This window comes from Festucalex cinctus, chromosome 8 (genome assembly GCF_051991245.1).
Source record: "Festucalex cinctus isolate MCC-2025b chromosome 8, RoL_Fcin_1.0, whole genome shotgun sequence".
Lineage (NCBI taxonomy): Eukaryota > Metazoa > Chordata > Actinopteri > Syngnathiformes > Syngnathidae > Festucalex > Festucalex cinctus.
This window is the reverse complement of record NC_135418.1, coordinates 30069250-30082776: the sequence shown is the minus strand read 5'-3', so window position 1 is coordinate 30082776 and position 13527 is coordinate 30069250. Positions and strand designations below refer to the sequence as shown.

General features: G+C 39.6%; 1 protein-coding gene across 3 annotated transcripts in view; it reads right to left on the bottom strand.

Moving 5' to 3' along the window:
• fer1l4 (fer-1 like family member 4) overlaps positions 1–13527 on the bottom strand; it is a 30506-nt gene that overhangs the window by 7658 nt on the left and 9321 nt on the right. The window contains exons 11-33 of one of the 3 annotated variants that reach the window (XM_077528575.1): positions 12898–12960; positions 12729–12813; positions 12499–12664; positions 11454–11634; positions 9966–10152; positions 9805–9884; positions 9593–9718; positions 9433–9502; positions 8214–8308; positions 7981–8089; positions 7719–7926; positions 6459–6591; positions 5612–5712; positions 5428–5515; positions 4380–4496; positions 4150–4302; positions 3783–3981; positions 3196–3320; positions 1805–1939; positions 1575–1748; positions 1392–1502; positions 425–595; positions 174–348 (exon numbers count right to left, since the gene is read on the bottom strand). In XM_077528575.1, the coding sequence (XP_077384701.1) occupies positions 174–348; positions 425–595; positions 1392–1502; positions 1575–1748; positions 1805–1939; positions 3196–3320; positions 3783–3981; positions 4150–4302; positions 4380–4496; positions 5428–5515; positions 5612–5712; positions 6459–6591; positions 7719–7926; positions 7981–8089; positions 8214–8308; positions 9433–9502; positions 9593–9718; positions 9805–9884; positions 9966–10152; positions 11454–11634; positions 12499–12664; positions 12729–12813; positions 12898–12960 (3052 nt within the window). Of the gene's footprint in view, positions 1–173; positions 349–424; positions 596–1391; positions 1503–1574; positions 1749–1804; positions 1940–3195; positions 3321–3782; positions 3982–4149; positions 4303–4379; positions 4497–5427; positions 5516–5611; positions 5713–6458; positions 6592–7718; positions 7927–7980; positions 8090–8213; positions 8309–9432; positions 9503–9592; positions 9719–9804; positions 9885–9965; positions 10153–11453; positions 11635–12498; positions 12665–12728; positions 12961–13527 lie in introns of all 3 variants that reach the window. The other 2 variants (XM_077528576.1, XM_077528574.1) reach the window with 2 other exon arrangements.

The following is a 13527-nucleotide window of genomic DNA, read 5'->3' as shown; positions in this document are numbered from 1 at the left end:
TACCTTTCACTAGTCACATGTGATAACGCAAAAGCCAAACATTTTGGTCATCTTTCATGAATTTCATCGTATATTGGGGGGAAAAAACGACTGATCTGGAACGCCCTCTTCGTGACCTTTCATTTGAGGCGTGACTCGATCGACTTTTCTGCAAAGGGATTTCGGAGGCTTACCTTTGGCTTTGGGCTCTTGGTCTTCGTCGTCCGGCTCGTCCCAAAGCTCCGGCGGGGCAAAGTCCACCAGGCTCTGGACCACGTGCGTCCCCACCAGGACCTGACGTCCGAACGCTCGGCGCTCCACCACGAAGAGCGTGAGGGGAGGGTGCAGGTAGGCCTGCTCCGGCAGCTTCTGATCGGAGCAGATCGGAAAAAGGCCGTCAGGCGAGGGCGGGGCTACATGCGGAGGGGGCGGGGCGTCCACCCACCACGTGGAGGAAGCGCACGGGCTCCTTGAAGTTGCCGTGCGTCTTGTAGCTCTCCATCTCGTCGGACTCCAGCTGCTGGCCGGCGCATTGCACCTTCACTAGGGGGCGCTCCACCTCAAACAGCTGCACGCGCTTCAGCTCGCGCAAGCCCCACAAAAGCAGCTGCAAAAACTACTTTTCCATATCACGCATTCATCTAACAAGTTTCATGTCATGTATTAGATTCATTATAAGAGTTAAGAAATATGATAATTAAAAAAAAATATTACGAATAATGTAATAATAATACAATATATATCATCCTATTTATCATAAATTTAATGTCATCTATTATATTTATTATAATAATTAATACAGAATATGTATATAATAATAATTTAAAAAAATAATAGTGTCATAATAATATAGTATCCTATTTATCACAAATTTCATGTCATGTATTATATTTATTATGATAATTCATAAATATGATAATAATTAAAAAAATAATATTAATAATAATACAGTATCCTATTTATCACAAATTTCATGTCAAGTATTATATTTATTATAATAATTAACAAATAATATATATATATATATATAAAATAATTCAAAAAATAATAATAATCATGTAATATTTATCACAACTTTCACGTCATGTATTATATGTATTATAATAAATAATATATAATAATAATAATAATAATAATCATGTAATAATAATATAATATATAGTATCTCATGTGAAAGATTTGATATCTATTAATATGAAAAGAAAAATGCACTGAGCTGTCACCAATGTCTTACAAATGCAATTATGCCATCTAGTGGCAGATAAACATACATATCGACATCATATGAAATGTACTTTAGCCGTAATGTTTACATGATGCACCTGTAATATAATTGTCATATTCCAAATCACAAACGTAAAGCGCATCAATATTTGGCGTGCGTGCGTGCGTGTGTGCGCTCTTTCAAGTACCTCGATTCTGAATTTCCTGAGGATGGGTCGCACCCCCTGCGGGATGTCGTAGCAGCGTTGCTCTTGCAGGTACGTCAGCTCCTGCGGATCCACGCTGACGGGCAGGGACGGCTGAACAAAGCCGGCGAAAAAACGTTAACTGCGACAACGTCCAATGAGCTTTCGACCGCGACGACGACGCACCTCGCCCAAGGCGGAGTAGTCGAGCTGGATGAGCTCGAAGGCGGCCAGCAGCTCGCCGCCCGCCGTCCTCCCCAAGCTGATGTCGTAGAAGCGCAGACGCGGCTTGACGTACGCCGTCTCGGCGCCTTTCAGCTCCGGCTCGGCGTACGCTCGGCCCAGCGCCGTCGGCCTGCCCTGGACGCATTTTTCCGTCACCGCGCCTCTCGGGGGACGAGCGCGCGTCCACTTACCACGGCGTCGTGGTCGAAGATGTGGACGATGACCAGCGGCGGGTCGCCGGCGAGATCCTCCAACGTGCCCTCCAGCAGGACGCGGTCGAACAGCAAACACTCGCACCACGCCGGCGACAGCGTTTCCGGGGACACCTGACACGCACGCGCAAACGTCCACGTGTTCACTTTTGGAAATGGCTCATCGACTTTTGTTTCAGACAAAAAAAAAAAAGAAAAAAAAAAAAAGGAAATTTCTCATCACATTTTTCCAGCAGAAAAAAAAAGAAAGAAAAGAAATGGCTCATCACTTTTTTTTTTTTTTTTTTTTTTAGCAAAAAAAAGGAAATTTCTCATCACATTTTTTCCAGCAACTAAAAAAAAAAGAAAAGAAAAAGAAATGTTTCATCTTTTTTTTTCAGCAAAAAAAGGAAATTTATCATCACATTTTTTCCAGCAAAAAAAAAGAAAAGAAAAGAAATGGCTCATCACTTTTGTTTTTTTTTAGTGCAAAAAAAAGGAAATTTCTCATCACATTTTTTCCAGCAACTAAAAAAAAGAAAAGAAAAAGAAATGTTTCATCATTTTTTTTTCAGCAAAAAAAGAAAAAAAAAAGGAAATGTCTCATCACTTTTTTCTCAGCAAAATAAAAGAAAGAAAAGAAAAGAAATGGCTCATCACTTTTTTTTTCAGCAAAAAAAAGGGAAAAAAAGGAAATGTCTCATCACATTTTTCCCAGCAAAAAAAAGAAAAGAAAGAAAAGCAAAAGAAATGTCTCATCATTTTTTTTCAGCAAAAAAAGAAAAAAAAAAGGAAATGTCTCATCACTTTTTTCTCAGCAAAATAAAAGAAAGAAAAGAAATGGCTCATCACTTTTTTTTTTTCAGCAAAAAAAAAAAGGACATTTGAAAAGAAATGTCTCATCACTTTTTTTTTCAGCAAAAAAAAGGGAAAAAAAGGAAATGTCTCATCACTTTTTTTCTCAGCAAAAAAAAGAAAGAAAAGAAATGTCTCATCACTTTTTTTTTTTAGCAAAAAAAAGGAAATTTCTCATCACATTTTTTCCAGCAACTAAAAAAAAAAGAAAAGAAAAAGAAATGTTTCATCTTTTTTTTCAGCAAAAAAAGGAAATTTATCATCACATTTTTTCCAGCAAAAAAAAGAAAAGAAAAATAAATGTCTCATCATTTTCTTTCAGCAAAAAAAAGAAAAGAAAAAGGAAATGTCTCATCACTTTTTTTTCTCAGCAAAAAAAAAACAAAGAAAAGGAAATGTCATCACTTTTTTTCAGCCAAAAAAAAGAGATAAAAGGAAATGTTATCACTTTTTCAGCAAAAAAAGAAAATATTGTCAAATATTGCCACGCTAAACGGCAGACGTGACAAGTCCCGCCGGGGGCGGCCGGCGCTCACCTTGGTCACCTGGCAGTGCGTGGAGAAGAGCACCTTGGCGAAGGGATCCGACAGGCCGTTGCGGTCGGCCGCCAACAAGCCGCGCGCTTGGTACAGGTGACATCGCAGCTGGAAGTAACCACTGTCTGCAAACGCATCACGCGTCACTTCAAGCTATTTACATTAAAAAAAATAAAAAGTATTATACTGTATTTACGATTTTAAATTTCAAAATGAATCGTAAATAAATTATTAAAAATGATTACAAATATTCATTAAACATTTTTACATTTAAAAATAAAAAATAAAAATTCTGATGCAATGCACAAATGTTAAAAATTGAAAAATTGACAAAGTCCACTTAAAGCTACTTTTACATTAAAAAAAAAATGACTAAAAATGACTAAATAAAAAATATAAATAAATATTGATGATTCTAAACTTCAAAACGAGCGCAACAAATTTCCATTATTTTTGTTTCCATTCAAAATGTATCGTGTAAAATGACATTTCTTTGATTTCTGTCTCCATTTCAAAATAAATATTTTGCTATCTTTCATAAATTTGACTTTTTTTTTGTAACCCTTTTCAGCCTCGCTCGGACTCACCCTGGCAACACAGGCTGACGGGCATCCTCCTGGTTGCCGTGGCGACCGGCTCCTCCCCCTCCTGCTCCTCCTCCTCCTCATAGACGGGCAGGAACTCGTCCGGGAGCGAGACGATGACTTCCTTGCTGTGCTTGGCCTGGCCCAGCCACAAGTACGCCTCCAGCTTGGCGAAGATCTCGCTGGGCGAACCTCCAGGGGACTAAAAAAAAGTCACAAGACGCCATTTTGGACATTTCCTTAAAAAACAAACAAACAAACAAACAAACGGTCCCGGAATGTTTTGAAAAGTTACAAAACGACACGCAACAAGGAAGTCGGCCATTTTTTTTTTTTCTCTCTCTCGCTCAAGCGCGTGCTTGTGACGGACCTTCATGTACAGCGTGGTGACCCGCCCACAGTCCCGCCCCCTCTGGTCCTCCACCAAGGAGAAGATGACGGAGTGGGCGGGGATCCTGACGTAGGCCAATCGTTTGCTTCCGCTCAGCAGCCACAGGAAGACGTCCGGGATGCTGTTCTGGGGCTGCGAGCCGGGACGTCGCCGATATCGTGAACGCCGATCGGTCGATTTGTTACGATGATGATGATGATGAATCGTACCTCTTTGGCCAGGTGTCGAAGTTTGCTCAGGAGCTTTTTCACATCCGTCACTTGCTGCTTGAGCGTCCGCCTGGTGATCCTCCGCCTGATCCTGGCGGCCCGTCTGGACGTCACAATCTGGACGTCGGCGGAAGAAATGAGCAGTTACAGATATGGAAAACAATAACGTCGCCGTTACAATGTTGCTTGATGGGTTTAGTTGCCATTTTACCATTACCAAACGTGTATTTTTTGGGGGGTCATTTGTCATGACTCATGTCATGACCTGAATTCCAACAGGATTAGGGAGACATTAAGAGACCAGAGGAAAGACTAAAGGATTCAGCGACTATAATATTGACAAACTAATAACAGATTTGGAAATCATCAGCCTTTCATTTGAGGTGTTGGCTGCAAAATAGTGTTGTTGTTTTTTTTACTAGTCAAATTTCACACAAAGAAAATCACTTTTTTTTTTTTTTTTAAGTTCATGATGTCATCAGATAAGGGCATATTAACTCATTGACTGGCAGCCATTTTTACTGAAGAAAGCCCCCTTCGCTCCCGGCTGTTTTACTGTATTTTGACTGATTTTGCAAGGCCCGCAGAATATTGTGTTCTATTGCTATAAAAACATGGAAGCTACCAAAAGATAGATTTGAGTCTCTTCTTTCATCAGGAAAAAAAAAAAAAACATTTCTATTTGTTTCTGTTTTGCAGCAATTAGCATTAGAATAACTTGATCTCTTATACTCTGCTGCCACCTGCTGGCCGTTTTTGTAATAACTAGACGCATTGCTTCAACCGTTCTCTTCAGTTGAGAAGCTGCATGAAAGCCTTCTGTATGCTTAGCATGAAAAAAACCCCCATAAAAACGTATAAATACGTCATTGGGACTAATATTTAAAATAGGACGTATTTATACGTTTTTGGTCGCAAATGAGTTAATGGTCACTCTGCAACGCTCTCATGATGATTCCATTCGAGGTATGACTCAATATATTTTGCAAACATTTCTGAGCCCTTTTTCAAAAAAAAAATAAAAAATAAAAAACAACGAGCGCCTCACCAAATTCTTCTTGATGAACTCTTTCCTGCGCACGTCCAGATTGTTGGGCCGAAATTGAGCGCGGCGGTCTGAGAACAGTCGGAACTGTCTTGGTTCAAACAATCGAGAAGAACGAATAAGCACGACGTCCGCTTTTTTTGTTTGTTTTTTTTTTCGATTGAAGTTGCTGGCGGCGTTGGCTGACTTGCAGGAAGTGATCAGCTCCAGCAGCACGTGCACCAGACGCTCCTTCACGTTGCTGCGAGGACGCCGGCCCAGACGCTCCACCTCGTCCAGGCCCGCCTCCTGAAGTGGTTCGACAAATCACATCCGCTCGTCTGAATAAACGACTCGGACTGGATGGCCGACAGGACTTTTCAAGTCGCCAGGCGGCCATATTGCTCCTCCCGAAAAAGGTTTCTCGCCACACCATCCTACACGTTTACACAATCGAAATTGGACCCCCATACCATCCAATTGTTATTTTTTTCATTTAATTGTATTTTTTACTTGTTAAAATATAGTGACCACCCCGACGCAAACCCCGCCCCCCACCCCGCCTCCAATCTTATTCTAACTGCGTACACGTCTCATCTGTACGTATAACCGCATAGTTTATATACAGTAGTTGACTCAAGTAACAAAATGGCCGCCCTGTGACTTCAATTTATTCTTCAATTTACTTCATGAGCATTTGTCTTAGCATTCAGCTATTAGCATTTTAGCATTCAGTTTTCAGCATTCCCACGCAATTTCCAGAAAATTGCACTTAGTCTAGTTTATATGGTGACGTGGGAGTAACAAGATGGCCGCCCCGTGACTTCAATTTATCCTTCACGAGCATTCAGCTATTAGCATTCAGCTATTAGCATTCCGTTTTCAGCATTCCCACGCAATTTCTAGGAATTGCACTCAGTCTAGTGTATGCAGCAGTCTGCTGGCGAGGTGGGAGGAGCAAGATGGCCGCCCCGTGACTTCAACGTCTCGCACGGGCGCGTCATGGGGCTTTATCGGCTTTATCACATATTCGGGGGTCAGCGGTGTCGTCTCACCAGCCTGTCGGCCATCTTGCTGAGCCAGTTGGCCTGGTACAGACGAAAGCTGTGCTCTTCAAATCGACTCCAGACAAACAAACACGGCTTGCGTTTCTCCCAGGGGGGCTGCAGGGGGATGCACTGGAACGAGCTGACGCACGGGGGAGACAGGAAGTTGGTTGGTTTACACAATCTTCAAAAAAATACAAATATGGCAGTACAAAAATGAAAAGCAACACACGTGAAGGTGAGGTCGTAAGCCGTTACGGGCTTATCAAAAAATAAACATTTCTTTCATGAGGAAAAAAAAAAAAAAAAAAGTATATTTCGACCTGCTTACGATTTGCAGCAATTGGCATTAGAATATAGCCAAGTTTCATCATTATTCACAAATCTAATTTGAATTGTGGGGGGAAACAAGCTTGTTTTGATCTCTTATACTCTACTGCCACCTGCTGGCCGTTTGTGTAATAACTACAACAATTCTTTGCAGTATGCTCTAGCATAAAAAAATAAAAATAAAATAAACAAAAAATAAATAAATACGTCTTTGGGACACTTAAAGCATTTAAAATAGAACATGTTTATACGTTTTTGGGAGCAAATGAGTTACGTTTCATTTTATATTTCCACAGCGACGTAGAATCGGTTAATAAGTGTGAATTTGTATTCCATAAATGAAAAGTGACCTTGAGATGTGTGAATTCATTTAAGAATTACAACAACAACAAAAAAAGGACAAATAACCTGAACTCGTGTACTTCAATTAGAAAGTAAATATCCATATTTGAAGAATATTCACATGAAAAAGAGCCAATGCATTACATTTTAGAGGTGTGACTTACTTACCTTGAATCTGGCAAGTCGATCCGTATCACGATTTATAGGTCACCATTTGTTTCGATGCGATTAATACCGATATTATGTCACAATGGCGATTTACTGTGATGTTTTTTTTCTACTCAAATTTAGAAAATACTCATTCGTAAGATTTGTATGAAAATATTGAATTGATACGAGAATTGCGCACTGTAATAACGCAAAAATTGCCAAATCTTTTTTTTTGTTTTTTTTTTACCCCTATTTCATTTTTAAAAAAAAGTGTCGCGACTTGGGCATGAGACGTGGACGAAGGAGCCAATCTGACAAAAAACACTTTTAGATACATGGAAAAAATACAGGCCCATACAATATTATTATATAAAAACGAAACTAGAATATAACGTTAAAAAAAAACCAAGATGAAGGTACAAATGATTGGAGAAGCGAGTCCTTCACCTGTCGTACTCGGTGGGCTGCGGTCTCATGGGCTGCGTCACGGACCGGAACTCGGGTTCGGGGTTCAGCACCGCCTCCCTGTCCGGCTCCTCCTCCTCCTCCTCGGACTCCAGGAGCCCTTGCGCCTCCTCGCCGACGTCGTCGCGGCTCCGTCGCGCCTCCTCCCGGCTGTGGCTCGTCTTGGCTTTTGCCGCCTTGCCGCGATTTCCTGCCACGATTTGACAATTTGAGGCCTTGTTGTTCTGTCAGGTGTTCTTCTTACCTATGGAAAGTTCAAAGGTCAAGGGCCTGGTGCCGACGGATGGATCCATCATGGTGACCTCAAACAAAGACGCAAAGAGCAGAAAGTCTTCTTTCTCGCCCAGGAAACCCTACAGGAAAAAAAACCAACATTTAGATTTGTTCCTTGGTGTTCCTCAGAGCTCTGTCCTCAGTCCCCTTTTAGGTTTGTTTGAAGGTGGATGTGAGTTGTTTTTTGTTTTTTTGTTTTTTGACCTCGGGCAGCGGGTGAATCTCCTCCACGTCGACTGTCACCGCCTCCGGCACCTCCACTCCCGCCTCACCGGACTCGTCGTCCAATCGGCTGGAAGCTGCGTGCAACAAATCGTGCGTGTGATTGGTCACTTTGAAGGATCTTGCTTGCGACCAATCACAAGCCAGCAAACAAGAAATCAGCTGACAGAACCAAATAAATAATAAAAAAAAAAAAGAAGCTGATTGGGCGTTCAGGATCGTTTTTAGACAGAAAAATGTTTCTTATATTTACAAAATGGCATCATTTCGCAAAATAGGGAAATAAGACAAAATCTTTCAAGGAAAAAAATGTTTTAATGTAACGAGAATGAAGACCTATTTTGCTTAAAAAAAAAAAAAATCTTACATGTTGAAATTTTATGGAAATCGTTTTGCATTAACTTATGAAAGTCTGAATATTACCAAGTGTAACATTTTCAAGAATAAGTCAGATTTTTATTTTTATCTGAACAGTAAAATAGATACGATTTTAAGATTAAGTCCGAATATTACAAAGTATAAAAGTTTTGAGAATAAAAGCCATATTTTTATGTCCCCGTTTTCAGGACAAAATAATAATTTTACAAGAAAAAAATTCAACATCACGGAAATATTTGTTTGTATAAAAATTGTCCTTATCTTATAAGAATATATTTATTTTTTTGCGTAAAAAACCCTAAAATTTTCAAGAATAAATGTCATGTTTTTATTTTTATCTGAACAGTAAAAAAATACAAGATTTTAAGATCAAGTCTGAATATTACAAAGTATAAAATTTTCAAGAACAAAAGTCATATTTTTATGTCCCCGTTTTCAGGACAAAAGAATAATTTTACAAAAAAAATAAAAAAATTAAAAAAAATCAACGTCACAAGAATATATTTTTTTGTGTATAGCAATTGTCCTAATCTTACAAGAATAACGTTTTTTTCTGTAAAAAAAAAAAAAAAAAAAATGATTGTCTTATGACAATAATTTTTTATAATATATATATTTTGTATTTTTTAATAATTTCTTCAATAATCAAGTCAATCACAATGTTTTTAGTGATGCAATGTTTGTTTGTGCTCTAAAAAAAATAATAATAAAAAACAAAAAAACCAACACTTTTATGTCTTCTCAAATGTAGAATTTTTTTTGATCAATTCAGCTTTGGAGTTGACTTCCAAAAACGTTTTTTTTGATCAATTGACCTCCTCACCTTCCTTCTTCTTCTCCTTCTTGCTGCCTCGTTTCTTCCTCAGTCCCAACCGGCTCAGCGTTCCTTTCACCTGCAACACAATCAGCACACCATAGCAGACCACCAGATGCTCCGCCCCCTCCGACCCGACCCGACCCGACCCGACGGCCGATTCGAGTACCATGGCGAGCGGCGCCGAGCCGTCGTTGGCGATGGCGGCCGACGGCGAGGAGTAAATCTCCACGGACAGCGCCAGGAGGATTCGACCCCGGTAGAAGATTCCCTCCCCCAGGCCCTGGTTCAAATCCTGGACGAGACGGACGGACGGACGGACAGTCGGGATTAGCCTCAATCCGCTTTCGCGGGAAGACGAGGAGAAGGTCAAGCGACGACCTGGTGGACGTCTCCGAGGGTGGAATTTCGAGGGGAACCGTACAGATTGACCCAGCACGGTCCAAAGGTGGGGTGGAAACCTGCCGACGGACGGACGGACGGACGGACACCTTGAAGACAAAGGACGGGCAAGCGATCAGTTTTTGTGAAGGTGTTGGTACCGTTCCTGGTGGGGTCGGAAATCTGCTGCAGGTCCAGGAAGTGCGTCGCCAGAGCCACGTGGCCCGTCCTGGCGTCGTCCAGGATTTGCACTCGCATCCGCTGGGCCAGAGGAGGAAACTGCTCCACGAAGGAGATCTCCTGGTTCCAAACGGGGCAGCTGCTGGCGCTGGCCACCGACGTCTCCCCCTGAAAGTCAGCAACCGCAACGCAAATATTCACATATTAAATTGAAACTACCACAATATATATCGGCGCCGTCATAAAAAAGCAGCACTTCCATTCAAAAAATCGAATACATCAGCTTGATTTCCATTTGTGCCGTTTTAGCACCCTCTGGTGGCTACGTTTTCTTTTGTGCAGTTGAATTTTCACACGACATGTTTTGCCCTTTTTATGTTTCAAATCCGCGATTAATTGTCAGATGAACGGAACACCTCAATAAATATATTTTTTATAGCTAATATTTATAAGATTTTTCATTACAGTAATGTACAAAATCACAATACTGTGTTTGTGGTTTTTTTTTTAGTATGAGTTCATTTTTTACAATATTGTAAGCGGGTTTTTTTTGTATGGCCAACCTCCCCACAATATCGTGATAATTATCGTATCGTCACCTTCATATTGTGTTAAAATCGTGATAAAAGTAGTATTTTTTGTGAATTTTTCATTAGCCATTTTTCAGCGGACGAGGGTTCATTATAGTTTTGGGTTTATTATAGTTTTGGAATTTTTCCTTTGAGTTTGGTTTTTATTTTGTTTTGAGTTTTGATTTTTTTTTAATTGTTAGTTTGAATTCGTTTTCAGTGGTGGTTCTGTTCGTGTTTATTAATTTTAGTTATTTAATAAATGCTTCATTTTTGTTAGTTTCAGTATTATTATTGTTTGTTTTAATGTGTATATGCAATATTTAAAAATACAGCATGGGAACGACGAAGCATAGGTAGATTTTTTTTTTTTTTAGAGGGCGGGGCCAATATGCTGAGAAAAAAAAAAATGTGCAAATTTGCCACTTTTCTAAAGTGGCAAATTTGCACGTTTATAAAGTGGCAGATTTGTTAGTACAGTTTTAATTATAGTTATAGTTTTGGATGCAAAATGTTCAACATAATCTGCTGAAAAAAAACAAATAAATAAATAAATATGAATAAATATAAATAAATAAATAAATAAATACAATGTCTTGATTAAAATGTTGACAGATTTGCTGACTAAAACTAGAAAAAAATGAATGTTTTCTTGGACTAAAATAAAGACTCAAATGTTTGATTTATAGTCGACTAAAAATGGACTAAATCAAAACGTGATGAGGTTGACAAACTATAACAAAAAGTGAAAAAGCGTGATTGAAAGTGGACTAAGATTTCAAAATGTCGGTTCAAATGAACACGAGCCCCGAAGAGGGCGTCGGCCATTCGGGGTCCACTCTGAAGCCGGAACGTCCGTCCGTCCGTGCGTCCGTCCGGTGGGTCGGGCGGCGAGCGCACCTGCTGGCCGGCGAAGGTGACTCGGACGTACGGATCGATGAAGACCTTTCGATCCGTCACTTTGGACATTTTGCCCATCAGGCCCGAATCCATGCTGGGCAGATCCTCCGCCTTGTACACCCGAAGACCAAATCGAGCCCACGGGCGCTCCGAAGGCATCCCGCGAGGAAGCATCAAATTTCTGCCGGGTTCAACAACAACAAATTGGACTAATTATTTGGATTTTCTTCGAGATGAAATATTTAGATTTTAAAAATGAATCATTAAATATTCAAAATAATGTCAGAGTCCACATTTTTCAGTTGTCAGAAAAGTAGATGAAATAATTTTTTTAAAAATACCTAAAGATATCCCCCAAAAAAAGTGACCATAAAATGTACTTGAAATTGCCCAAAAAAATGTCAGAGAATTCAATAGGAGTGTGGCGATATATCGATATCACGATAAATTGTGATACTTTGTCTCCCAATGGATTATTGATACGCCCACACAAGTATCACAATATTTGTAGTTCATATTCAGCCACTTCATCACTTATTGAGCAATTACTTGATGGGCCACTAGGGGGAGTGCCTCATGAGAGTGGTGGGAAAATGGACGCAAGAATTCAGGTGAAGAAGACTCATCAGCTTAGTTTTATTATATTAAAACAAATATTTATACATATAGTCATATTTATATATTATATATATATTATATTATATTAATTTATTATTATTTAGAGTTGTTATTTATTTATTTTATTTTGATTTATCATTTATTTATTTATATTATTACTATTATTTTATGATTAGATTTATTGTAGATTATTGTGGATTTATCACCTGAGCAATATATCCATAATCACGGTATCGTCATATCGTGAGATAATCGTCATCGTGAGCCTTGTATCGCATATCGTGAGGTTCCCGCCCTTTCCAAATATTTTTTTATGACAGTAAAAAAAAAAAAAAAAAATTCAGTAAAACAGAAAAAAAACAAAACAAAGCACAGCCGTAATTTCCTTCAGGGTTTGAATTGAGAAAATCGTTTAAAATGAACCGACTTGTGGATGTCCTGGTTGGAGTCGGTCGCGACGGCGGCGGCGCCGGCGGCGTTGAGCGCCTCGCCCTTCATCAGCACGCTGACGGTGGCCTTCACGTAGCCCTTGGACCCCGATCGGGTGTCGGCCGGGTCGGTGAGCGGCGCCCACTTCTGGTAGAAGCGGTGCTCTGCCAACGAGTCACGGAGGTCACCCGGGGTCGGAGGTCGCCGTCCCTTTTGTTGTGACCATACCTGGCTGGCGGAAGACGGTGGCGATGTCGATCTTGAAGCTCCCCACGTGGCTCATGAAGAAGGCCAGCGTACGGCGGTGGCACACCTGCAAAAAAGGCGGGGAGGGACTAGAGGGGGGCGAGGCCCGTCGCCACGGAAACGAGCCGGCCACCAAGACGGCCAGACTGACCTTGATCTCGATAACTTTGTCGAAGAGGACGTCTGGCGTCTCGTGGAACTCAAACTGGAAGTTCTGCAATGGCAAGAATATTATTAGGGCGGCTCCATTGTGGGGGAAAAAATAATAATCACCATTATTTTGCCAATAATTGAAATCACGATTATTCAAAAGATTATTTACTATATATAAGAAAATGTTTTTGAAAACATGTAAAAATATAGACCAATTAAAAATAAATTAAAAAAAACACTATATTTAGGCAAGTTCCTTTTCGACCAAACTGAATTTATAATAATATATATTTATAATAATAATATTTATTTATTTATTTATTTTTGTTGGCAAAAAGTTGGAGTGCAGCATGTGCACTGTGCAGTAGGACGATTAGTTTTTGTTCTTTTTTTTTAGTACAAAGAAAGAAAATGTTTTCACATTTAAATGTTGTAAGATTTATTTTTTTATAATAACCATTTTAAAATTGTAAGACCAATTTTTTGGTACTAAACAAGAAAATGATTAAAACATAAAAAATAAAAAAATAAATAAAAAAGATATTAAGACAAATAAAATTCTTTGAATTAGGCACTTTTTGAATGAAACAAAATTGATTAAGCAGTTATTTTAAAATTTAAAAAAAAA